Genomic DNA, 26406 nt, shown 5'->3' with positions numbered 1-26406 from the left:
ATCATGACTGATAGTAGAAGCTATCTCCTCCCTCTGGAGACACTGTATTTAGAAATCCAGGCTTTCCTTTTTCTTCTCTTTGCTCCTTCCTATTCTGTCAACTAAATCCAAGGTAGCACAAGTTAAACATAAGGGGGGAAATCTAATTAGAAATTTTTATTAAAAGGTTACTCAAATTATAAATCCTGTCCAACTGGACCCATAATATTAAGTTTACTTCCTTTTATTGGTTCGACTTACCTATATTAAAATGAACTGAAATGATTATGTATTTAATGAGGAAATCCACTTTACTCTAAAACTCCCCTAGAAAATATTTGAGGACATGGGCTCAGATTCCTATCATGTGAACTGATGGTGATCAGGATAGAGCCTGCTTTACGAAAATGGAACTCTCCACTTTGTACACAACATACACCAGATAGTTTAATGTGTGGTCAGATTTCAAAACCCTCAACAGAGAACCCCAAACTCTGAACAAATTTCCTATCATTTTATAAAACCACCACCTTCTTATATGACTTGAGGAAGTGATCCATGCTAGCAAAAGACAGATCTTTAGTGATACTCCAAAAACACTCCCAATTTGCCAATTCTTACTGAAAGGAGAGTTTGATAGTAAAAGTCATATATCTCTGTCCTCTTACTGACTTCTAAGTTATTTAGGCAAAAGAAGAGTATTCAATGATAAGAAAGTTGACTAACTTCCTAGGGGTAGGGGGGAGGGGGAAATATAAACAACCTGGCAGTTACTTCTAAGAAAAATCATAAAAGAATTCCCTTTAAAACTCAAAGAATTAAAGATGTTTCTACCTAAAGAACAAAGAAAAGGCCAAAACAGACACCAGGTTTTATAAAAAGAAGAATTACAAGAGAAGAGAAGGAAAATAATAAACAAAAAATGACTTAATACTGCCCAAGTGAATATAAACAAGAACATTTAAAAACACATACTCCTTGTCCGGCCGGTGTAGCTCAGCGGCTGAGCACTGACTCAGGAACCAAGAGGCCGCTGGTTTGATTCCCGGTCAGGGCACATGCTCGGGTTGCAGGTACAATCCCCTCTGGGAGGCATGTAGGAGGCAGCTGATTGATGATGTTTCTCTCTCATCAATATAAGTCCACTCATAGATATTTATCATATAGACTAGAGGCCCAGTGCATGAATTTGTGCACTGGTGGGGTCCAGCCGGCCTGCCCAATGGGGGCCATCAGGGGCGGGCCGGCTGGCCCTGCGGGCAGTTTGCCGGCCGGCCCCGCCCCCGCTTGGAGTGGGGGTCCTGCTCGGGAGCAGGGCTGACCAGGGTGAGGGGCTGCAGGTTTTCTGGCCGGTCTGCCATTCGGTCAATTTGCATATTACCCTTTTATTATATAGGATAATACAAAATATTGCTAAGATTTATGTTTTAAAAATTCTTAAGAATGTTTAATGTGACTTTAGTTGCAGAAAGCAAAGACTGGAAACAATCCATGGAGGAGAAGTTAAATAAAAACTGTGCCCCTATTTCATGGAATAGTTTATAGGGGGCCCTTAAAAAGAATGAGGCAGTTCTATACCCACTAAAAGGGATGAATCCAGGAGATGCGTTAAGTGAAAAAACCAAGACCCAGAATAGTATATACAATGTACTCCCCTTTCTGTGTATTTTTAAAGGGGGAACAATATAAGCCCACTCTTGGATCTGCATAAAATACATCCAGAAAAACACTTAAAAATTTCCTAAGACTTTAAAATTATGTCCATGAAGATAAACTGGGGTCAAGGATAAGAAAAACTTACCTTTCATTTTTATATGGCTTGAATTCCAAATGCACCAATTATTTAATTTTTAAACCTACCTTTCCTAAAAAAAAAACAAAAACAAAAAAAAAAACTACTTATATTTTTCAGTTTTAATATGGAATCTAACCATTTTGTATTAGTGAAATACGAGTCTCAGGTGATCTCTGCAAAGTGAATAACAGAGGGCTCAGCCCTGGGGACAAGAGATGAGCAGTTAATAATATTTAAGGATGGAAAGGGGTAAAGAAAGAACACACAGTACATACTGGGGGAAATGCCAGTAGGATATTCCTGCTCATCTTCTAATCTACAGACTTAAACCCACCAATATGCATAGAGATGGATCAGCCGCGGGCAGGAAACCTGGAAAGAGCTCCTACTTACAAGTAAGCAAACCCTGTTCGGGCTCCCAGTGCCCTCTGCAGACCCAGATCACACCCTGGATAACCTGATTCTTCTCCATTCCTGCCCGAGGCGGCTGACCCATGCAGCAGGAACTTTCCTATACCTGACCCCAGCCTATCTACGACTCTAATTAATATCAATTGTTCCTCCTCTCTCGCCTTAACCTCTCCTCTGGCCCACCTCATGGGTAAGTATCACCAGTGAATCCACTTTTTCCTCTGAAAATTAAATGTTAAGCCCATGGTTCCCTTTCCATCCCCAACAGAAGCAGCCAAGATCTGAAATGTGCACATGAAATACTTCAGGGTAACTACACAAAAATGCACAGGCTCCAACAAGGGAAGGTATAGTGTCTTTGACTCATTACAGGTATGGGTTAAAGGACTCCTGGACACGTTAGTGAGATACCAAAATGAAAAAAAAGAAAAAGAAAAAAATCCCACTAGAACAGGAAAGGAGAAATCTATTTTGGATAAATTTTCTGTGTATCTACAGTCCTTCCATCTTCATTCCTTCTTCAATCCCCCAGCCAAGTCAGGAGGCTTAACAAGCAGTAAATCTTTTTGCCACATTTGGATTTTAAAACATGAAAACTATTGGCAAGAACATACCCCAGAGCAAAACTAAAAGGGAATGGATTAAAATGCCATATTTGCAGGCCAAATGTATTCATCTGAAGAAAGTTCTAGATTGGCATAATCACTGGAATAAAAACCTATTCCTGACTTGAAAGGCACATGTGCCAGCATGGCTCCTTGAATTAGATGCTCTAAATACTAAAGGGTGTATAGAGTACAGGATTAGAAGCATGGTCTGGTCTTGGCCTTGGCAGATCCCACATTCTGGAAGACAGTCTTCCTTTTTGTGTTTAATAAATGTGACTCTTAAATGATTTAATTTTTATACCTCTCATACAAGCCAGTGGGGAAAAAACACACATCGGAACACATTTTCTCAGGGAAGAGAAGGTGCAGAGTGCAAAGAACAATCTACAAATCAGACCTAAGTTCAAGTTCCGATGCTGCTATCAGAGTGGACTTAAGTCATTTTATTTTCCTGGTCTATCATTTGTGTTTGTGTGTGTGTGTGTGGGGGGGGGGGGGGGGGGGATTAAGCATAAGACTAGCAATAAGTGACATTAGGGTACTCTCAGGTCAGAAATTTGAAGATAGCAAGAGATAAAGCTAAATAAAAGGTCTCTTCCTTTCAAATGGACATCTTGCATATTTTACTAATGGTTCAGGGCTCAGGGCTTACTCACAAACTCAGTAGCATATGAGAGACTATAAACCCTGTCTAAACGGGCCCCACCTACTTCCAGATCCTTCCTCAGGTCACATCCAAATCATACTCTGACCACACTTGTCTTTCAGTTCCTCAGATGCACCATGCTTCTGTTGCTTTCAAGATTCTTGCAGGGCCTGTTCCCTCGGCCCAGAACATGCTTTTACCAATCCTCTGCGTGGTTAACTTCTATTCATTATTCAGAAGGATGGCGGCCCACATGGCACCTCTGGGAAACTGTCTCTGGCTGCCCCAAACTAGTTCAGTTCCCCCTATTCATATCCTCTGAGGACCATTTGCATATCCTTTGAAGCATCTTTCACAACTTTAATTCTGTAATCTGAAATTAGTTGTCTGATGCCTATCCCCCCACCTCCTCCCACGTTAGAATACAAGCTCCAATAGGCAGGGACCCTACCACAGTACCTGGTACATAGAATATCCTCAGAAATGTTTGAGGTCAACAAACATTTGGCTAACTGGTCAATACAGAAGAAGATTAAATTTAAGGTTCAGAGCTTTAAACCTATCTCTAAGCAGGGGAAATGGAAAATACTGTAGAGTAAAATAAAACCACCAGATAAACAGAGTTGGAAACCAACCAGGAGAGAGAAATCATGCCAGTTAAACTTAAGTCCACTTAAGAAAGTTCTGGAGAGAGGAAAAGGCTATGATAATAGTATCCAAAATGCAAACAATTCAGTAACTGATGAATTTGTCAGAAGAGATTTACCCTAATTCAAGATCTTATATGAAATATAGTCCTAGCTGGTTTAGCTCAGTGGATAGAGTTTCGGTCTGCAGACTGATGGGTCCCAGGTTCGATTCCAGTCAAGGGCACGTACCTGGGTTGCAGGCTCCTCCCCTGCCTGGGCCCGGGTCGGGGCTCATGCAGGAGGCAACCAATTGATGTGTTTCTCTCACATTGATGTTTCTCTCTGTCTTTCCCTCTCTTTTCCACTCTCTCTAAAAATCAATGGAAAAATATTCTGAAGTGAGGATTAAAAAAGGAAGGAAGGAAGGAAGGAAGGAAGGAAGGAAGGAAGGAAGGAAGGAAGGAAGGAAGGAAGGAAGGAAGGAAGGAAGGAAGATAAAGTGATACTGTAGAGAACGATGAGGAGGAAAAAGATACCAAGAGATGTGCTTCTAATATTCAGCTATAAATTCAAGTAGTTTCATGTAATTCAGAAGAATATCTAGCATCATTACTTCTATGATTTATTCTAAAATTCTCTTAAAGGCACAGCATATCATTTAAACAAAAACACAGTATTAGTCTGTCCTACATTCTTTTTCAAAAGAGTATATACAATGTATGGTTTACCATAACATCATGTCAATTATTTCCTGTAGATTATAAATGACATTAAGAAAGCATAAAGAAACTTCACTGTGGCTTAAAAAACCACCTAGGGCCAAGTCAAAAGATAAGTGACAAATGGGAAATTTTTTTGCAACTCAAAATTTGAAAAAAAGAACACGTCTCTGTAATATATAGAGTGCTAAGGGAAAAAAATGGGTAAGAGAGAGACCAACATCCCAATAGACAAATGAGAAAGACTATGAACTAGGCACTTACAAAAAAGGAAATACAAATGCTCTTGCAAAACATATGAAAAGATGCTTACCCACCCACCCATCCATCCCATAGAAATACGAAGATCAAATGCCACTCTGCAATGACCGAACTGGCAAAATCCAAGTTTGATAAAAGTGTGATATGGGGCCACACATACTCTCTCTCAGATCCTGCTAATGGAGGTATAAGTGAGTACAAGCCTTATGGAGGGCAATTTGGCAACATCTATTCAAATTACACATATATAGCACATCTGACCCAGCAATGTCTCTTCTAGGAATTTACCCAGAAAGGCAGTATCTCAAAGTGAAGGAATTCTCTGGAGTCAACTTGCCTAAGAGTGAACTCTGGCTGTGCCACTCACTCTCTGGGGTATGATTTTGGGCACATCACCCAATCCTCTTTGAGCCTCAGTTTCTTCATCTGTAAAATACTGCTGGCTACCTCAAAGGATTGAAGTGAGGGCTGAGTCAATGTAAGGAAATGGTTTAAGAGATCGTTAGCCAATGCAATGTATCCCCTTAGATAATACTCACCCACATACAAAATGACCCATGTTCAATTTACTGTAACATTGTTTGTGAGACCAAAGACTGAAAACAATTTAGATGCCCAATGGTTAGAGACAGCCACACAATGGATTACTATGCAACTGTAAAAAAGAATGAGGAAGTAATCAATGTACTGTTATGAAAAAATCTCCACAATATAAGAAAGTGGGAGAGATAAAACCACAGAATGAAGAATCATCTACACCACCTTTTGTGTAAAAGGGAAGAGGAGAACATATCATGACATGTTTTTCCTATTCAAAAATTTAATTAAAAAATGAAAGAACACTTTAGGTAATTATGTGTTATGACGAAGGTATTCCCTAATATTATGGTGGTAACTAACCATTCTGTAATACACACAAGTCTAGCAAATCAACACGTTGTACACTTTAAACTCACACAACTTTACATGTCAATTATTTTGTATATATATATATATATATATATATATATATATATATATATATATTTATGTCAATTGTATCTCAATAAAGCTGGGGAAAATAACTAATAGGGGGAAATAAGAACATTTTCAAAAGGGCAGCACTTTACTCAAGCCTGAGGTGAAAATAATATGTACTCACAAATATATAGACCACTGATTCCCAAACTTTGTGGCTGAGTCAAAGCAATTTAAAAATTACCTGGAAATCTAAAAAACAAACAAACAAACAAAAAAACTCATGCCTGGCTCCTAGCCCCAGACACTGACGGATGTGACCCCAGGTATCATGACTTTTGAAGTTCTTCAGGTGATTCTGATGGACAGCAGAATTATAATTTGTCAGAAGTCAAATTATACCCACAAAGAGCAACCACTTAGCAAATAACCAATGTCGCAAGTCCCCAACTCAGCGGCCCACTTTAAGCACTGGCTGGCAAATGAGAGCAAAATAACTGGACCATCCCTCAGCGGTAATATCTACAGCTCGGACTGTCCACATTTATTTTCCTCGACTCCTGTAAGTGAAGGGCTTGATCCTCCTGCCCAGCCTCCATTGAGGCTTCGTGTACTGGCCCATCTCGCACAGGTCCAGCCAGTATTTGGAAAATTTCTAGTAAAAGGAGACTTGCTACGTTTCACCTCATTCTCCTTCATGAATCACCATCAAAGCTCCATTCAGTACCCCCTTTTGTTTCTAAGGGTTGAACTACTAGACCCCTTTTCTCCTTCTCTGCCAAGGAGCTGACAGAGTGGAAAGAGCCCTGGCCTGGAGTCAGACCACCTACCTTGCAACCCCACCTGTCCCATCTACCAACACTGTTCCCTGGCCAATAATTTAATAGCATTTCACTGGAGCCCCAGATGCTTCGTTAGTAAGGCAAGGCTCCCACTACCTACCTCACAGACTTGCTTTCACACTCAAATGAAATGTTGAAACCATCCTATAGATGCTGCACGAGCTACAGATTTCGGAGCTGGGATTCTGGGCAAAGATGCTCCTTTTCTGCCTGTCCAGCAGACATTGGTCTGCACACTGCCCACAGCTTCCTGTCTGGTGTTTTCCAGACCTGCACGGCTTCACACACAACAGACCTTCTAGAAGCCCTATATGCCAGCCCATCTTCTATGACATACTTCCTCCATGATGCTCATCATGAAAGGGGGCAGCAAAATTTGGGGATCCAGCTAGTATTTTAAGACCTATTAATCATGCTCTGTGAACCATGACTGTTTTATTCTGATTAAAGAAGGCATTTCTACCCTGGCTGGAGCAGACCTGAAGATGCAGCCCTTCCTCCCCATTTGGAGCTGCCTATTATCGCAGAAAGATTAACAACGATGCTGCAGAAACCAGAATGGCCAGCCCTTTGAAGATCTCCAGCCCTTTTTGCATACCTGCAGGCCTTTGCAGACCTCCAGCCTGCTTACCTGTTAACTGCACTCCCTTTGGCTACTTCCCCATGTAACCCCAGCCCTTACATATCACTAAGCCCTTTGAAGACCCCTAGTCCTTTTGCATATAGTAGACTGCCCTTTTGCCTACCTTTCCTTTGTACCTTTATTATATAAGCAACTGGCTTATGGTGGGTGCAGAGCAGATTTCTGTGGCTGACCTGCTGCTCTCCCATGCAACCGGCAATATTGGAATAAACGCTCATATATGATTCAACCCTGTCTCTGCTTCATTGGCTCGAGTAGTGACAGGCAGCAGGGACCCACTGTTTGTCCGGTTACAATTAGACATTTCTCAGCTAAAAGCAAAGGATTCCTCACTTCACTTCAGATTTCCTGGAGGCCGAACTATAAAAACCAAGATTCTTGCCCCACATGCACAACCTGAGATTCATACCCCTATGTATCATGGGGGCTGGGGAACCAGTTTGCACACCTTCCGGAGGGCAGAACCAGTATGACTGGGATGCCTAGGGGACTGGCACCAAGGAATAGGGCAGCAGGTAAAAGATGACAAACCCACACTAGGAGGGGGGAAGAAGAGATTTAGATCAGGGGCCAGCAGCCTCACGGGTCAAGGCTGAAAGCAGAGGGGAGCAAGGATAACCCCTATTTGTTCCTAGAAAAACTTTGCTGGTTACCTTTCAAACACAAATTCACTAGGGAAAATACTACTATTTTTTAAGATGTGATTATGGTATGGTGCTTGTAAAATCCTCATCAGAGATGCAAAATGAACTATGGGTGAAACAATTTTAAGACTAACCATGTGTTGATAATTGGTAAAGCTGGGTGGTTTGTACATTCATGCACTCTACTTTTGTGTATGTGTGCAAATTTCCATAATAAGAAGTTTAAACAAAACTATCATCATAAAAACCAATTTCACAGCCGAGGAATGTGAGAAACGTATTCTGACAGCATGATCAAGTGCCAGACGTTTGGGGCTGGGAGACAAGGTCACTAAGGCACTAAGGTAAGCAGCGATTTCTCCCCCCAAGGCATGAGCATCCTCATCAGAGCCCTGGCTGCAATGGGACCCAGGCACCAAATGTAACTGCCACTGGCCATGAACTCCTTCCGGGGACTGGCGAGGCACCCCACGCTGTTTCCCACTGTTAAATGACACGTTGAGGATTTAGCGTGCGGAGCTCCCCACCTGGCTTTGCCCTGTGAGAAAATCCAGGTCAGCCATAAAAAGACAACATGGACAGGTGAGAAAGTATTCTTGGAAAGGGGCTTCTGAGGAATGGGAAAGACCCCACGTATCAATTCCGCCATCCGGAGCTGCAAGTCTTGCTGAAGTGGAGCCTGCTGTTTCAAGCTGCCATGCCTTTGTCCACACAGTTCCTTCTTCCTGGCGTGCCCTTCATTCACATCCTCTTGGGGGAATAAAAACCTACAAGTCCTCCAACATTCTGTCATCTGTGAAATGTTCAATGACCGCCCAAGCCAAGCATAGTAATTTCATTGCCATTTCTTCCTGAGCCAGTGCTGGGTCGCTCTGGCCCGAGATCCCTCCACTGACCTTCCCCTGCTCTGCAAGGTAGGGTGACCTCTGCAGGTCGCATTTCCCAGTTCTCAGAGGTCAGCTAAGGTCCAACTGGATTGGCCAATGAGAGGTAGTGGCCAGAGCCTGGAGGGTGGAAGGAGGAGGGTGTTTCTCCCCTTTCTTCTCCACCTCCTCAGCATCCCTGTGTCAAGGCCCACCAATGGTCCACCTTTCTCTGGATGACCCCTGCCCCTGGGCTCTGATAACACCGCTCCTCCCTTTGCCAGCCAGAGGGGCGGTGGGAGTGGTGTCCTGCTGTTTTGAACCACCTGGCTGCCTCCCTGCACCTCCCAGTGAGTTGTATTCTCAGCAAATCCACCCCGGGGACAAACAAGTCTCTGGATTACGTTCCCCCTCTCATTCCACATGATTTCTGTTTTCCTGTGTGAACCCGGACAGGTCAACTTACCATCTTCCCTCAACCGTGGTCACTGCTTTCCCACCTGTCTCTCTCTTACCTGCCTCTGAGCTCCTTCACAGCAGGCCCAAGGTCGTTTTAGGCTCACTCAGTAACTCTTCATACCCTGCCTTGCTCCTACAAGGGCATCTGAAGCTCATAGCTGGTGCTTCGTAGGTGCCCAAAAACTGCTGAGTTAAACGAACACCAAGGAAACGTCATCATCCATAAAGGCTAGAGAAAAGCCGCAGGAAGAGAAAACACTCAGAAACATCTGTTAAGGGACAGAAGAACAATCCTTCTGAAGGGAAACTGATTCTAAGGATGTACTCACTAGTCAAGACTCAAGAGCACATGCCCACATCATAGGGCAAGGACTTTGACTATGAATTTTATAAACAACCCAACAAAACAGTGCTGTATTCGGAACTCCTGCAAGGAATTCCATAGAACCTCGCAGCTGCAAGGGGTCACAGAGATACAACACAGTGGTTAAGAGCAGGGGGTCCTAGAGCCAGGCTGCCAAATCCTGGTCCCAGCACCAACCAGCGGAATGACCCGGGCAGGTTAACGTCTCCACCTCGGCTCTCTCAGCCTGTAGGGTTGCAAAACTGTGCCCCATGCTTTTGTTTCAAGGGCTAAATCAAACCGTGCACACTGGCTTCATTAGTCACTATCGGTAGCACAGCTCCAGGGATCTCAAACTCATTGCCCCTCAGAGAAGAAAGTGAGTAAGCATGTGACAGCCGCCAGAGGTGAGAAGCCACAGGGACAGGTGATGCCCGAGACCAGTGGTCGGCAAACTCATTAGTCAACAGAGCCAAATATCAACAGTACAACGATTGAAATTTCTTTTGAGAGCCGAAAACCAACTTCTGCGCATGGGCCACGAAGTTTCAATCGCACTGTACGTGCGCGCCCGCACATGGTATTTTGTGTAAGAGCCACACTCAAGGGGCCAAAGAGCCGCATGTGGCTCGTGAGCCGCGGTTTGCCGACCACTGCCCAAGACAAACTAGAGGGTCTGTCTGTGCCTTTTCTGAGACTCTCTTTCAAAGATCTTTCAAAACTCAGATGCTAAACCACTCGCCTGCCGGCCAAACGCCAGCTGCCAGTTTGCAATCCCCGACCTCTAAACAGGCCTCATCGGCGAAATGAGGAGAAAACCAAGACCCCAAAAGGGTACATGTTTGTTGCCTGGCCCCACAGGCATCAAGAGACTAAAAGCCCCATTCTTCCAGTGCCATGTCACGCTCAGAAGGAAAAAAGAAATGAAACAAGAGGGCTGGCAGCATGTGGCCAGATAAAGGGAGGCACCTGAGGCATACAGGCCAAGATGGCCTTCGGAGAGGAAGAACTCAGGAAGTTGGTGGTAGAAGGGCAGAAAAAATGAAAGCAAGCTGGGAGCAGCTTGAGGAAGAAGAGGAGGTGACATCCTGAGAAGACAGACCCCAAAGAGCCGCACTAAGGAGAGGACACTTGGTTGGTTTCATGAAAAAGAGGAAAGGAAGAAGATGGACAAGACGTAAATCCAGATCATTGGAAAGGATGCTGAATGCGTCCCGAGGGCTTTCATAAGTCACATCCTTTATCCCCTGAGAAGCACCTGAGAAGTGAGAAGCCATGGTCCTGGTATAGAAAGGAAGGCATGGTGGCCTTGGGGTCAGTAAATGGTCACTTATTGCAGAGTGAGGAAGGAGAAGAACTGAGATGTTTAAAAATCCTTGGGATTTGTTTGTATTTATAAAATACAGGGTGCCTAGTTAAATTTGCACTTCAGATACACAATGAATACTTTTTAGTGTACATGTATATATGTTCCATGCAACATTTGGGATATACATATGCTAAAAAATTATTGTTTATCTGAAATTTAAATACAGCTCCTCAGCCTGTGTTTTTATTTACTAAATCCGGCAACCCTATCTGGTTGCCAAGCCTCTCTCCATTATACCAAGTTCTCTCAAAGAACCCTGGGGTGGAAAAAAACAGAAAGAAGTTAACTGAATAAATTAAAAGGGAGAATAATTTACGCAGATAGCCTAATGGAGAATGCTCATCTGCAACACATAAAGTTAAAAGCATAAAAAACAAAAGAGGTGAGCCGTGAAGCCCAGAGGAATTTGAGAACTAGAGAACGAAGACACTGGACTTAGGAAAAGCATTGTCTGATCGCATCACCCATCAGGTACCGATGACCCAGAGCTGCAAGACTGTGGGCCAAGTAAGAACCAACCAAATAAAAAGAGTTTAATGGGAAGGCATTCAAAGAAGCTTTGGAGGGAGGCAGCAAGAAACCAAAGACTCCTCCTAGTCTTGGCTAGAGCCTCATCTCCCTGGTGGGCAGGTGGCAGCAAAAGAGCTAAGGGCGTTCCTGGGTTCAAGGTAGCTGACTTCACCCTGACAATGCCAGCTGAGTCCCTGAATGACACAAACTGTCTTCCTTCCCCCCTCTCATCAAACCAAAAGCCTTCACACCAGGACAACAAACCCACAGCACACTCCTGGTGAGAAGCATGTTCTTTCAACCCTCAACGAGTCCCCGGGCTACCATTCCCATCACTAGAGAAGTCCAGGGCCAAGAAGAAGAAAAGGGGTCACACCCAGCTGGTGTGGCTCAGTGGTTGAGCATCGAACTAGGAGGTCATGGTTCGATTCCCAGTCAGGGCCCATGCCCGGGTGGTGGGCTCGATCCCCAGTAGGGGGTGTGCAGGAGGCAGCCAATCCATGATTCTCTCTCATCCTTGATGTTTCCATCTCTCCCTTCCTTCCTCTCTCTGAAATCAATAAAAACATTTTTTTAAAGCAGTCACTTGAGGAGTCCACTGGCAAACAGACCTGTCCCTGGCTCACAAGTGGGACGGTCCTCCTGTCACTGGGGGCCTGGACGGGCACTCCTACAAAAGTCAGCCAATTTCAAAGATGTTCACGTTTTGGTTTCTCTAGACCAGCAGTTAAGCAGAAGTGGTATTTGTGTTCTCAGCCACCCAAGTCCACCCCCTCTGGAATCCACACCCCCATGGAACAGTGTCAAAAGTCACATGACAGAGAAGCGGGCTTTGACTGGCTGCTGCCCACAGAGCTAAAGACAGGAAACCGGGAAAAGGCACACGTTGGCTCTTTTTTTTTTTTTTTTTTCAAGAAATAATGGAAAGAGCCCTGAAACCGACCCACAAGGGGGGAAACATGGATCTTTTAGGAAACATGTTTGCCTCCTGCTGTCCTATTACTTCCACAGGGCCACCCAGGCTGGTTCAATCCTGACTCACCCAACCCTAGGATATCGGCCGAGTTCCCAGGCCTCCCCAAGTGCCAGAGAGTGCAGGGCCTGAGCAGGGCTGCAGAGCTGCCCAGCCTGAGGTCTCCGGAGCACTTGGTGCTTGCTGCCTCCAGCACCCTCTCAGCTTTCTAGACCTTATTTCGCTGCCATCATCTTATAGGATAATCAAGAACAGTTTTGATTTTAAAATACGTTTTGAAGAATAATAGAAAGGGTTGGTTAGTGGTCATCTTTAATATCATTCCCTACAGAGTCATTCGCAACCAAAATACTTTGATGTGTACTGTCTCATTTGATTCCCATAACAACAGTGGGATAGAGACAAGACTGGTATTAACCCTAAAGACTGTAGTGGTTTGTTTGTTTTTTAATGTGTTTATTAATTTTAAAGATAAAGGAAGGCAGAGAGAGAGGGGAGAGAGAAACATCGATGTGAGAGAAAAACATCAATCAGTTGCTTCTGGTACCCGTCCTGACTAGGGATCGAACCCGCAACCTAGGTATGTGCCCTGACAGGGAATCTAACCTGCAACCTTTCGACGACGCTCCAACCAAGTGAGCCACTTGGCCAGGACAAGACTGTCGTTTTAACAGGTTAAGTCTGCTGAGGCTTAAAGACCCTGATTACAATGAAACTTGGCTGGTAAGGTAGCCAGAACTTAATTACCTGGAGCCTATGTTCTATAGGCCCTGTGCCCGCTGCTGTGCCACACTTCTCTCACACTGTCCCAATGCCCACGATCAACACTGAGGGGAGGGGGTGGGGTTACCTGGGGGCAGAGGCTAAAACTGAACAACTCCACAGACACTCATGCAATGGAATACTGCACAGCAATAAAAAAGTACTCCTACATGCAACAACATGGGTACTGTTTAATATTAGTAAGTGTATGAACTAGGATAACTAATCAAAGAATCTAGACATACACAAAAATACATTCTCTATAAAGCAATTTCTATGAAGTTCAAAAATAAGCAAACTGAAATCTATAGTGATAGAAGTCAGAACAAGGTTACTTTTGGGGAGGTAATGCCTGAAACAGAGCATAAGGCAGCTTGGGGGGGAAGGGGGGTTGCTGGTGACAACATGTATATCGACCAGGGTGATGATTCCATTCATTTGTCAATTTATGGCACACTTTTCAATAAATGTGTGCATGCAGAGCTTGTGTCCATTACTGACTGTCATACTCCGTTAGAAGAGTTTATAAATAGTCAACCTGGGAACTCCCCAAAATAAATTCTTCAAACTGTATTGAGCAGCCACTGGGTTAAGGCTGTGGAAAAATGCCAACAACCCTTCCAATGGCAGGCTTTGTATGTTCCAGTCCCCGGGCAAGGTACCGTCAACACTGCCTACGTCCAAATCCTGTCCTACACTTACTGTGACTGACAGGCTGCTGAGACTCCTGGCCCTCATTTCTTCATCTGTGATGTGGAGACGGCAAAGGGTTGCTGTGACAAAGAAATGAATCCCTAAACGCAATGTGTTTAGCTCTGTACCAGGCATACAGCAAGACTGTAGTATGTAGCCATCATTATCATGAATAAGACAGACCATCTTATGGATGATATGTGACAAAGTCTCTGTCTTCAAATAGTTTAGAAGGAAAACATCAGCAGTAAGCAGCCAGAGTGGACCATTACACTCCATTGCTCCCCTGCCCCCGGGCCCCTCCTCTGTAGTTAGCCCCTGGATGGAGCCTGGTCCCTGGTCTCCTCCCCATTTTATTTCTTTCCCACATTCAGGTCCTGCCTGAGTAAGGGAGGCATGCCCCCTCCTGCCCCGACTCCCACCCCCATCTTCCTCTAGATTAACTTCAACTTATCCTTCAGGTTTTAGCGTAATAACCACCTCAGGAGAGAAAGAGCCCTCCTGGACTATGATCCCAACTCCTCAGATGCAGTCTCATCCCAGTTCTCACCTGTGGCATTCTGTCTGGCATACAGCAGGTGACGAATACATGTTTTGAAAAAATCCTCTATTACCATGCAGGTCGGACTATGTTTAAATAGAGGTTATAACATAAGTGGTCCAAAGAGACTGGTTCCAGACTGGGATGGGAGCCCAGAGGCTGTGCTATAAGCAGAGAGGGCAACCTACTGGGCTTCACTGGGCAGGGAAGGGCAGGGGTGGAAGAGACCAAGGCCCAGTACTGGAGGGAGACAGAGCCGGCTCGGGGCGCACACACTGTCCCCCAGGCACTGAAGGCACCCTGCCCATCATTGTTTCTTTTCCGAGGCCGGGAGCCTGCTGCCCTGGAAACCCTCCCTGGGGCCCGGCATCCTGAGAATTTGCTGTGGTGATAGGGCAGCCATGACTCTAACTAAAGGACTAGCACAGTGGAGAAGCAACGAAGAGGAAAATGCCCACAAGATAAAAGATAAAACTGCTCATAAATTAATTTCTATCCCACCTTCTCACCGGCTGCGTAGCCTCATGCTTAAGCACTGAGGCCAGACCTGGGTTCAAATTCCAGCCACGAGTTACACAACCTCTCTGGGCCTAAATTTACAAGTTTGTATTAATGGATAACATCAGTAACGCAGGACGGTGGTGAGATTACATAAGAAGATATATGCAAGCCCCTCCCAATAGAACCTATCCCACAGTGGACACTGGGTCAACACTGCTGTTATCACAGCAACACAAAATAATGTGGAAGTGGAGCAATGCTGGTATAGAAGAAGTCTTCATTTCTTCAAGCTTTTCCTTTTTTCCAAACTTTCTTAAATTGGGTATATTCAAAATGCTATAGAGGAAATTAAATGCTTACAACATATTTCTTTAAAAAAAAGAAAAAAAGCAACCATTAGATATTCGGAGTTAGGGCAAAAGTCCTTTCTCTTTCCGGAAGGACAAGTCCCCACTGTGGATTATTCCTCTCAGTGTTCTGCACATCTGGGTGCTTACCCTAAATGCAAATTAGAAAGGGGGAAAAAAAAAAGGTAGAAAACCAGGGCTGGGGTGCCATACATGTGTGCCGAAGACAGCAAAGAACCAGATGTGTGATAGCCAAAGAGCAATAAAAAATTAAGTTGGAGCAAGATATCAAAAGCACTTTAATTAAAATGCTTTAGATACAAATTCCTAACTTTTAACATCAGAGCACTAAGAAGCAGGTAGCTGCTTCTGTAGAGCAGAAAAGAAAAAGATTCTAGGGATAGAGGTTACCAGGGGCTGGAGGTAGTGGGAAATGAAGAGATATTGTTGAATCAAGACAGAGGTTCTGGTTGGGATGATGAAAAACTTCTGGAACTGGATAGTGGTGATGGTTGCCCAACACCGTGAATGTACTTAATGCTACTGAATTGTATACTTAGAAATGGTTAAAATGGTCATTTTATTTGTGTATACTTTACTGCAATTTTTTAAATCACAAAAAAAGTCACTGACCCTATTCTCTGGGACCTAAGGTACTTCTCGATAATAAGCTACATGCATTCAAGATTCAAAATGATGCGAAATAGTTCATATACTTTCCAAAACCCATGGCATCTTCCAAGTAGTGATTTGAACCTAACTAAATCCAAACCTCTATGTTATGGCGTATTCACTTAAAAGTGTACTCTTTGGTTAACTGGGACATTTAAATTATCTAGCCGATTTCCCCCCTCAAATTTTAGTGTTTCTATAATCAGGAGCTATTAAATGAAGCAGCAACACAATGTTTTGACTCTCAGCAAACGCCTTTGTTTAGATAAATTAAGGCCTGTCCAACAAAGAACCGAAAAACAACAACAAAAAAACCTCAATAGAATAAAAGTTATTATTTGAGTTGGTATGTTAGGACAACTGAAAAAAAAAAATCACCACTTACATGCAAACAATTTCATGAGCCTAGAAGCTCTTTCTATAATTAAACACCAAATAAATTCTTTTTCTCACGATTATTTTAGCCCTTCTAATTCAGTCTCCAAACGCTGATAACACTGAAGACTGTTCACTGATGACAGCCACACATGAAGTGCTTAATGTGGGCACAAGATTTCTAGGAACTCACTTTAGCTCACCCATAATCCACGTTGCTCTCATTCTTTCACTTTCCTCTTTCCTTCTATGGAAAACTTTTTTGAATTATGACCTATGTCTGGCTGAGTATCTCAACTCTGCTCCGCGGCACGAGTGGCCTCATTTGATCCCAAGTGCCCTGAGATGCCCTGGAGGGCATTAACCAGATCACTCCAGCCACACACCTGGCACCTAAGGCTGATTTGATCTGGAACAGATGCGCGGAAGATTATCCTGTCAATCAACATTGCTTTAAAACACACACACACACACACACACACACACACACACACACACACAAATGGCATTTAAAATTGCCCATAATCTAGTATCTCTATTTTTAACATAATAAGTCTTTGCTTTCACAGATTGGAGATTGAAGACTTAAGAAAATTTTGGTCCATACAACAATATTCTGTGAAAGGAAAGTACAGAGTGTGACAGAAATAAAGGAAAAACCACCTAGATCATTTCAATCTGCAGGCAGATGTAAATCATGACATTAAAACATCAATGGCCCTTCTTTTCATTCCTCACCACATAAAAAAGAAAATTAAAAACAAACAAAAGCCTCCCAGGCCACCTCGACACAGACAAATTGAGCAACAGCTCTCCCTATCTCTGCCTTACAAAATAAACTACAAGCTCATTAAACTGAGTGAAGATGATACATTGTTTTCCTTAAAGATATTCATAAAACAGATGAACCTCATTTCGGAAGGCGGAAGGTAACAGCCGTCGCTGGGCACCCCTTCAGGAGCATGCCTGGACTTCCTGTCTTGCTTCCACTCATATGTGAGTTATCTCTGTACTGCGTGACTCTCACGGCTGGGAAATGCTGGAGAAGGGAGGCCGCTCCCTCTATTCTGCATTCCCTACAGCACCCAGCCAGGGCCACGCTGAATGAAAGTCAAGTGCAATCCTTGGTAGGCTGCTGGAGAAGCCCTGACATTCCTTCCGAATATTTCGGAGTATCTGGCACACAGTCAGCCCTTCATAAGGACTTATAGGTCGAATCCTGCCTAGTTCAGGCTGTATTTGTCACATACCATTTTGTGCCTTACTGAGGAGGCAAGGGGAGGGGGTAGGAGAAAAAAACACAGAAAATTTCCCAGCATTAAACCATGTGAGTACTATAATAAATTTTAATCACTAAACTACGCCCCCCCCCCCCCATGCATTAAGATCTAAGAACCATCAAGGAAGGAGTGAGTTAAACCTAAATATCCATCAACAAAACTATTAACCCTTTGTTTTAGCCTTCTTCTCCCTAGAAGAGAACACCTATACAAAGTGAGTTTGAGTTCTGCAATGTACTGGTGTGAACACTGGGATAAAATTCACAGTTATGAGCTTGACAGCCATAAAAAAAAAAAAAAAAAGTTGACAACCTTGGGGAAGTAAGAAGAATCTGCAAGTTAACACCACTCCAAGATCCTGACGATTAGAAATATTTTCCAGAGCATTAGTTTCCCTGTCAAGAAAAGTTCAACCACCAGCAAGCAGGAACACACTGAACCTGCGGAACAGTCACTTCCCGGGCTTTGACAATGATGCAATCTATCCAAAAGCAACTGCATTGTAATTGAAAACAAAGAGCAACACCTTACCCACAGAGGGAAAAAGTATGGGGGGGAACAAGGATTGTTACTCCTCTGCTCCTCCAGGTTGGAGTTTAAAAGCTCAGATTTGTAGCTGTAAATGCAGTTAGCTCTGCGAGGCCTGGTTTAAGGAAGAAAAAATAAAAACCATGCACGTACACTGTCTGTGACGCGACAGCAACCTACCAAACCGCAGTCTGCAGGCCATCGGTGGACATCAACGAGGAGTCAGCGAGTCTCCTGATCTTATTTGCAGATACTCCCTCAAATGGAGCTTCAGGTACTCGCACTGATACATCCCCTCTATCACAGTTCACAATTGTATCCCAGAGGCGGCTGTGGGGCATTTCAACATTAAAAAAAAAAAAAAATCATAAGAAATGCCTGGGGTGATCTATCACCATGGCAAAACTGAAGTGGCAAATCTTAACACTTTCAACAGAGCCACTTCTTCCCCCTCAGCCAGGGGTGGGGAACCGTTTTTCCTGCCAAGGGCCATTTGGATATTTATAACATCATTCACGGGCCATACAAAATTATCAAAATTAGCCTGCTGGATTTGGTCACACATTTAGTTAACTCGCCCCTACTGCCTTGGCAGGGCCAGACCAAATGATTTTGTGGGCCGGACGTTTCCCACCCCTGCTAAGCTTTACTCAGAAACCCTTAGGAAGGTGAACCTGAAGACACTGTCCCCTTCCAAAGGTGAAATGTATCCCCAGCATCTAGACAAGCCTCTGGGTAGATGCTACAAGGTAGCCTACAACATCACCCATGGTTAGAAGGCCGGGGCTTGGGGCACACACTGATTCCAGTGGTCCCCCAAAGTATACAGTGTAGCCACTCGCCCATCCAATCTGTTCAACCAACCAACTACGGAGAAGATGGCGCTTGCTTGCTGCTGTGGAGGACACATGCACGAGAGTGACTCTGTGAACATAGGTCAGGAGACAGGGTCAGCACCCTCACCCCAGTACAAAAAGAACAAAAACAGCTCATCACCCAATGCCTCTGGAGTCAACCCAAATACTCTACCACACCCAGGCACTGAGGAGTGGGAGTGAATGGGCATAAAACCCAGTGTGTGGCTGGCAAAGAGACGGTGCTAGTGTACACTGCGGGGGGTAGGGTGCGTGGGCGGGGGGGCGTACAGTCGACTTGGATTTCCAAGGTAAACGGGAGGGGAGAAGTAGGGAAGAACAGTAAGGGCACGAGGTACATCCTAAAGGAGCCAGAGAAACCTGCTGCAATTAATTCCAGGAACCAGCAGCAAAGCCCAGTGAGAGCTTCCAACGTGAGGGGTGCGTCTGTAAAATAAGCACAGCCAGGTCACACAGAGCCTGGTACACCTCCAGAATGTTTCCTGGGACCCAGAGGGCAGTGGGGAGCCCCGGAAAGTTTTAAAGCGAGCAATGCCTGCTTCAGATTTTTGCTTTAGGCCAGTCTCTCTGGTCTTGAACAAGAGTTACCACAAACCAGATACTGGTGATTCTTTGAACTATTGCCCATACCCAGCAAAATAAATAAGGAGGACACTATAAAAGACTGTCACCACCTACTCTAAGGTTTTGTGTTTGTTTGTTTTTTTGCAGTCAAATACAAATAGATTATATGAAACACACAGAAGGAACTTAGAAATGCGAAGAACTTTAACTGCAGAAGAAATCCAAGAATAGCCTCTTTAGGAAGAGTGAACTTGCAAACAATTAGACCTATCGGATCATTCTTTTTTCCAAGTTGTGTCTAAAGCGGGGTGTTTCTATAAAAATCCAAGAATTTTTTTCAAACAAGAAGAAACAAAAAGACACACAATATACCTTTTTATAAGAGAAATGTTGATCTCCTATCTCCAGAGAATCTGCCAAAATGAAGTCTTAAAAATGGAAAATGGTGTATTGGGCTTCCAGAGTAAGTAATCCAAAATCCAAAACATTAACTATATGGTGGCTTTTACTGGTTAATGAGGTCATTACACTGCTGATGTTCAAAATAACATCATGCCATACCAACGTGTTTTTCTACTGAAACTTCCAAATACCTTTGTATTTCTGTAAACTTTGTCTTTCTAATCATGCCATACCAACATGTTTTTCTACTGTAACTTCCAAATACCTTTGTATTTCCGTAAACTTCTATAATGAAGGACTAATTTTATGGTTAGAAAGATATTTAAGTACTAGTGGTTTATCATAGGATTTTTCTTTTCAAAGCAAACACATGCTGAAGGTCTGAACCGGTCTAGGGAAGCACACTCTTTAGAGCAGCGGTCGCCAACCGGTGGTCCGCGGACCACTGGTGGTCGGTGAGGTCCGAAAGGTTGGCGACCGCTGCTTTAGGGGACTAGCCCTGCCAGGTGGGAGGCCCTGGGTATACTCTGAGAATATCAGCAACTAGTCCAGAAATTGGAAGCCATCCAATTACTGCCCAGAATTGCATTTCCTCACCTTCTCACAGACTACCACTCCTGGACACCCATCACTACACTGAATTAGCAAACCTCCAATTTCCCCCCATAGTACAAGCCAGATAGATATAACCTAACATCTACAAGCTACTCAACATTTGTTTTTTTTTGTTTATTTTCTCCACTCCAAAGAAATTATGATCTATAATCATCAGCCCGTTTCCACTCCCGATTTACTAGGGGAAATAGGAGAATCGCTCAAAACATTCCATTCCACCTCTAATTCCCAGATAAAACACTAGGGGCAAGCTCTAACTCCCAGATGCCCTTTTAGACATGGATGAAGGGCCTCATCCATCCGATTCTTCCCCACAGATGATGTTTACCTCTAAATGCTGAGAACACATGCCCATGAAACCAGTCCTTTACTAAACAGGTAGGTTGATCAGAATAAGCACTCACATACAAAAGAGACAGAAATGACCATTAGTTACAAGCTTCTATTGGCCTTTGGGCTTAAAAAAAAAAAAAAAAAATGAGGGCACAACAACGAGATACCACTACACACCTATTACAATATTCAAAATGCTCAACACTGACAGTTTCAAATGCTGTCAAGGATGTGGAGCAACAGGAACTCTTTCGTTGCTGGTGGGAATGCAAAAACAGTACAGCCACAGTTTGGCACTTCCTTAACAAAATTAAAAGTACTCTTACGTACAATCCAGTAACTGTGCTCCTTGCTCTTTACCCAATTGAGCTGAAATTCCTGTCCACAAAAACCAACACGCTGGTGTTTATCGCAGCTTTATGCATCATTGCCAAAATCTGAAAGCAGCAAAGTCCTTCAGCAGGTAAAGGGGTAAATAAACTGTAGCACATTGAGATAATGGGATATTATTCTGTGCAAAAAAAGAAATGAGCCATCAAGCCATAAAAAGACATGAAGGAAACCTAAATGCCTATTACTAGATGAAAGAAGCCATTCTGAAGAGGCTGCAATACTGTATGATTCTAACTCGATGACATTCTGGAAAGACAAAACTATGGAGGCAGTATAAAGAGCAGCAGTTGCCAGGGATTAGGGAAGGACGGAAGGGCAGAGCGTGGAGGATTGTTAGGGCACCGTATCTGCCTTGTATAATACTAGTGGATACATGTCAGTATGCATTTGGCCAAACCCACAGAATGTACAACACCAAGAGTGAACCCTAATGTAAACTATGGACTTTGGGTGCTTAGGATGCGTCAGCGCTGGTTCCCTGATTATAACAAACGTACCACTTTGGCGGGGGGATGTTGGACATAGCGGGATGAGGGGAGGCAGGGCGGGGAGTACAGGGGAAATCTCTGTACCTTCCAACCAATTCTGCTGGGAACCCAAAACTCCTCTAATAAATAAAGTCCATTAAAAAAACAAACAAAAGAAGGCGCCTCCCTCTTCTCCAGGGTGAGGCTGATGAGCACTGTACCTTCCTGATCATACGCAGGGAAAAGAAAAGGCCATCCATAAACATCTTCTGTGCTCATCAACACGCTAATTACTATTGTAACTAGAGGAACTAATAAGAACCAGGAAGGCAAGTAATAGGATTATGGTTCCATCTTCACTTCAAATTAACTGAAATTATTTTAAGTGAAAAAATCTAGCAAGGCCTCCACTTAACTGAATATCTCGGTCTTGTCACAAACTTCCTAGGCAGCTCCCAGCTCTGTTTAAGTTAAGAGTCGTCAGGGGTTGTACGGCTTAACCTTGACAAAAAAAGACAACACAGTGTTGTACCAGCGGATGTACTCCTTACATCCACAGACCCGTTTCATGTAGCTACACACTCTGGGCCCTGGTTCAGTTAACAAAACTTTCAAAACCTTAAAGGAACCTCTTCTCTGCATTTGGCCTTAGCAACACCTGCCAAGTACTCGAGAACCAGGTAAACCACAAGCACTTTTCATTTGTCTCCCTAAATATATTCATCAGAGATTAAGGAAGAATTGAGAGGCTTCTAGTACTTGTAAGCTGTCATCTGAAATAATGTTTAAACTCTACTCGTAAGGCCACAGAGCATTTCACAAAGTACATTCGGTTGGATGTCAGTTTTAGTGGAGGGTAAGTGCTAAGGAATAAAGCCACCACACCTCACACGCTCTTCAAGCCAAGTGTTCAGAAGGCCTCTGATTTTATACACCAGGAATGAACATGTTTGTCCTTGCAAAACCAAGGTGCTTGTGTACAACTTACAGACCTACTTATAATATGGTCAAGTGTCAAACAGATAACCCTTTCATAGTATCTCCACCCCGCATTCTCCCTCCCAAACTAACAAAAACAGCCTGAATTGCTCACTGTATGCAAGAGGCTAGAGATTCTGTTTCATGTAAGTTTTATTACTTTCCGTGGTTCACATTCTCCAAGAGACTAACCCTCTCATTTACTAACTCAAACCCTTAAATAAACTGCTTCCACCAACTTCGCCCTCTTCTCAAACCCTCACTCAGCAGACATCTCTCTTGGCCAAGAAAGCTACAGAGGAGGCTTGGAGGTGGCTGCCTATGGAAATGTCTCCCCCTTCCTACCAAAGGGGCAATTCAAGAATTTTACAGTTCCAATTCCATTCGTGAGGACTGGATTTGAACATACTAAGTGTCTTTCTACAATCAATTTCTATCTAGGCTGCCAATCGCACTGAAACTTGGGTGGAAACCCTGCTTTCTAAGCTAATTCAGAACGCCGTCCGGTTCCTATGCATGACCTAGAGTTGGGGGACACACACCCCCACTCACACGTACACACTCACTCCTCCACTGAAGACTTTCCTGGCACAAGGGCATCTGCACTTGCCCCCACTTCCTTCCCAGCGTGTGATCTCTGATCCATCTCCAAGTCCGTATCTCTTGCTCCATCTGAAGATTTGGTCTAGTCAGTCATTGTGCAGCAGCCGATGGCAATTTTTCCCCCCTTGATTTCTTCACGTTTCCTTCTCTGCTCCTGGCTGGGAAACTGTGTTGATCTCAATAGGGTTGTCTGTATGGGGATTCTGCATGGTAATGAGGTGGCTAGCTGACAGGGATGTTAGGTGAGAGCCCTCGGTGTACTTTTTCCAGTTATGTTTTGTCTCATCACAGCTATAGGGGACTTTTCTAGACGCCTATTAGGGAGATCTATGTCCCTAACCTTACCCCTCTCTTCGGGGGAGCCTCCGGGGACAGCCTGTTCTCCTGTCAAGTATCCGGACTCAAAAGGCAAAATACCCCCAGACACTTCACCACCAATGAAACAAACACACGTAGGCACATCTTGCTCAGCAAGGGAGTCGCTACCTTTCACGCTGGTTTCAGGCTTCATACCCTTCACTGTCCAGACCCGTGGAAAGATGCTGCCTTCACGCGGCTGTACGCCGCCTCTGCCACCCCCCCCATCCTCCCCCTCCCCACCAAGGAAAGGACTTCCAACGGAGGTGGGAGCATCAGCTCCGGCACCCGCCCTTCCCTCTCGATCCTGGCCAGAAAACTCCACTTCCCGGATTCCCGGCCACTCTCTCCCGCCCCCTCCCCGGCGATCCAGCCAGCGCCGTCCAGATGCCAGCCAAGTGCCCAGCCCAGCTGCGCACCCCCGCGCCCCAAGCCAGGCCCCCGACACAGGCCCCAGCCTCCTCCCCCTTCCCTAGCGCAGGGCTCCCCAGATTCTGGAAGCACCCCTCAGGCACGCTGGTACCGAAAAAGTCCCACCCCGCCCCCCCGGCCACGCCGCTAGCCTCCAGCTCTGCCCGGGAGGGGCCTCCTCCCCAGAGGTGAAAAGGGAGCGTGAGTGGGTGGTCCCAGCAGCCTTCTCCCGAACCCCGCGACGGGCCTGGACCCCGGGGGAAGACAGACCCGCGTGGCCCCGAAGGGACACCTCCCTCTCCTCCACCCTCCGGAGGCCGGCAGGTCTCGACCGAGCGTGTGCTCCGCTGCGGGACCCCGGGAACCTCGGGGAGACCGGGGGCTGCCCGGGTCCTGGTACTGCCTCTCCCGGGGCGGGCGGAGGCTGGCGCGGCGGCGCGCCCCCGGGGGGCACTCACGATGGTCACGCTGGCTTTGCGCAGGTCGCGGTTCTCCTCCTGCAGCGCCTTGCACTTGAGTTTGTAGGTTTCCAGCTCGATCTTCAGCACCTTGTTCTCCTGCTGCAGCGAGGCCAGGCGGTTGGTGAGCTCCTCCAGGCGGAACGGCGAGATGACAATGCCCCCCGACTTCCCACCGCCGCCGCCGCCGCCGCCACCGCCGCCGCCGCCGCCGCCGCCGCCCGAGGTCGACGAGCAGGACGACTGCATGGCGGCCGAGCTGCCGCTGTTGCCCCCCGCCCCGTCCGTGTCGCTCTCGCTGGCGCTGTCCGCCATGGCCGCGGCGGCTGGGGAAGTAGGAGGAGCGGGAGGCGGCGGCGGCGGCGGCGAAGGCTGGGCTGCGAATGAGTGGGCGCGGGGCGAGCGCAGGGGAGCGCCGAGCTGGGCGCCTGGCACCAGGGCGCAGACGCGGAGCGGCGGCGAGAGAAAGAGAGGGAGCTTCCCGCTGCCAAGGGACCGCCTCCGCCGGAGAACAGAGACCCCGCCCGGGCTCGGGCAGTACTGCACTGAGGCTCGCCGGCCGGGCGCGCTCGGGAGGCCGCCCCGCAAAGCTAGCCGAGAGCTCGGGACCGGCCCGCCGCCGCCACCACGGCCCGCCTCCAGGCGTCCGCCGGCGGGCCAGGGACGCGCGGGCGCGGGCGCGGCGAGGAAGCCAAGCCGACCCCCGCACCAGCTGCTCGCCGGCCGCACGTGTTCCGAGGGAGGGCCTCCGCGCCCCCTGATTGCAGCCCAAGGCCGCCCAGCCTCTTCCGGGCTCGCGCCCGCTCCCGGGAAAAGGAAGCCCAATGCCCCACTGGCCCTGCAGGTGCCGGGGACACGTGGAGAGGTCAGCCAGCCCCGGCGAGTCGGGGCCCCGTCTTCCGCCGACTGCGTGTGCTCGTGTCTCCCTCTGTCTGCTTCAAACATCCACGCAGCCCTTTCGGTTTTATCTTAGGGAGCCTGACTGGGAGGCGGTGAGTCGCGCTAAAAGAACAGTAAGTTCCCCTGCAAGGAGGAGAGTGGGGCGAAAACACCACCAGCCACAGGTTAACCTCCTAAGAAAGATTTGCAGAAGACACACCACCTCCTGGACTCCTGATAATCTCCTAAGCCGCACTGCGCTCAACTGTTTAAAGGCGGTGCAACTTTTTCTTTTTTCTTTTTTTCTTCCCATCTTGCAAACCGTACCAGGACATGCCTCACAGTAGAATTAAGACACCAGCATCGAATCCAAAAAGAAAAGAAAAAAATGATAAACACTTTTTGTGGATTGAAAGTCATCTCTTTAAGTGCCAATTTCCCAAAGTAGCTGCAGACATAGCATTATGCTATACAAATAGTGACGATTAAGTCGGAATGTAACAGAACCATAACCATCACCTTTCCTCACTAGTCCTGCCACTCCTAGAAAACTTTTGTAAGTAAAAAAAAATAAAACAGATTAATTACTCTAATGTGGTCTAATTCGGGGTTCTAATTTTGAGGCGTAGGAAATTTAAAATAAAAACTTTTATCTCCCCCCCTCCCAAAGAAAGACTGGTAGGAAATTGACCCAGCAGGTGAGATGATTCTAAACACTTTA

General features: G+C 45.7%; 1 protein-coding gene across 1 annotated transcript in view; it reads right to left on the bottom strand.

Annotated features, from left to right (window-relative positions):
* Nucleotides 1-25521, bottom strand: part of CCDC6 (coiled-coil domain containing 6) — a 102647-nt gene extending 77126 nt beyond the window's left edge. Inside the window, exon 1 of the mRNA XM_079793586.1 lies at nucleotides 24807-25521. Within this exon, the coding sequence (XP_079649712.1) occupies nucleotides 24807-25121 (315 nt within the window). The 5' untranslated portion in view covers nucleotides 25122-25521. The remainder of the gene's footprint in view (nucleotides 1-24806) is intronic.
* Nucleotides 25522-26406: the final 885 nt, after the last annotated feature.

This window comes from Cnephaeus nilssonii, assembly GCF_951640355.1.
Source record: "Cnephaeus nilssonii genome assembly, chromosome: 16".
Classification (NCBI taxonomy): domain Eukaryota; kingdom Metazoa; phylum Chordata; class Mammalia; order Chiroptera; family Vespertilionidae; genus Cnephaeus; species Cnephaeus nilssonii.
This window is presented reverse-complemented; position numbering and strand designations above follow the sequence as displayed.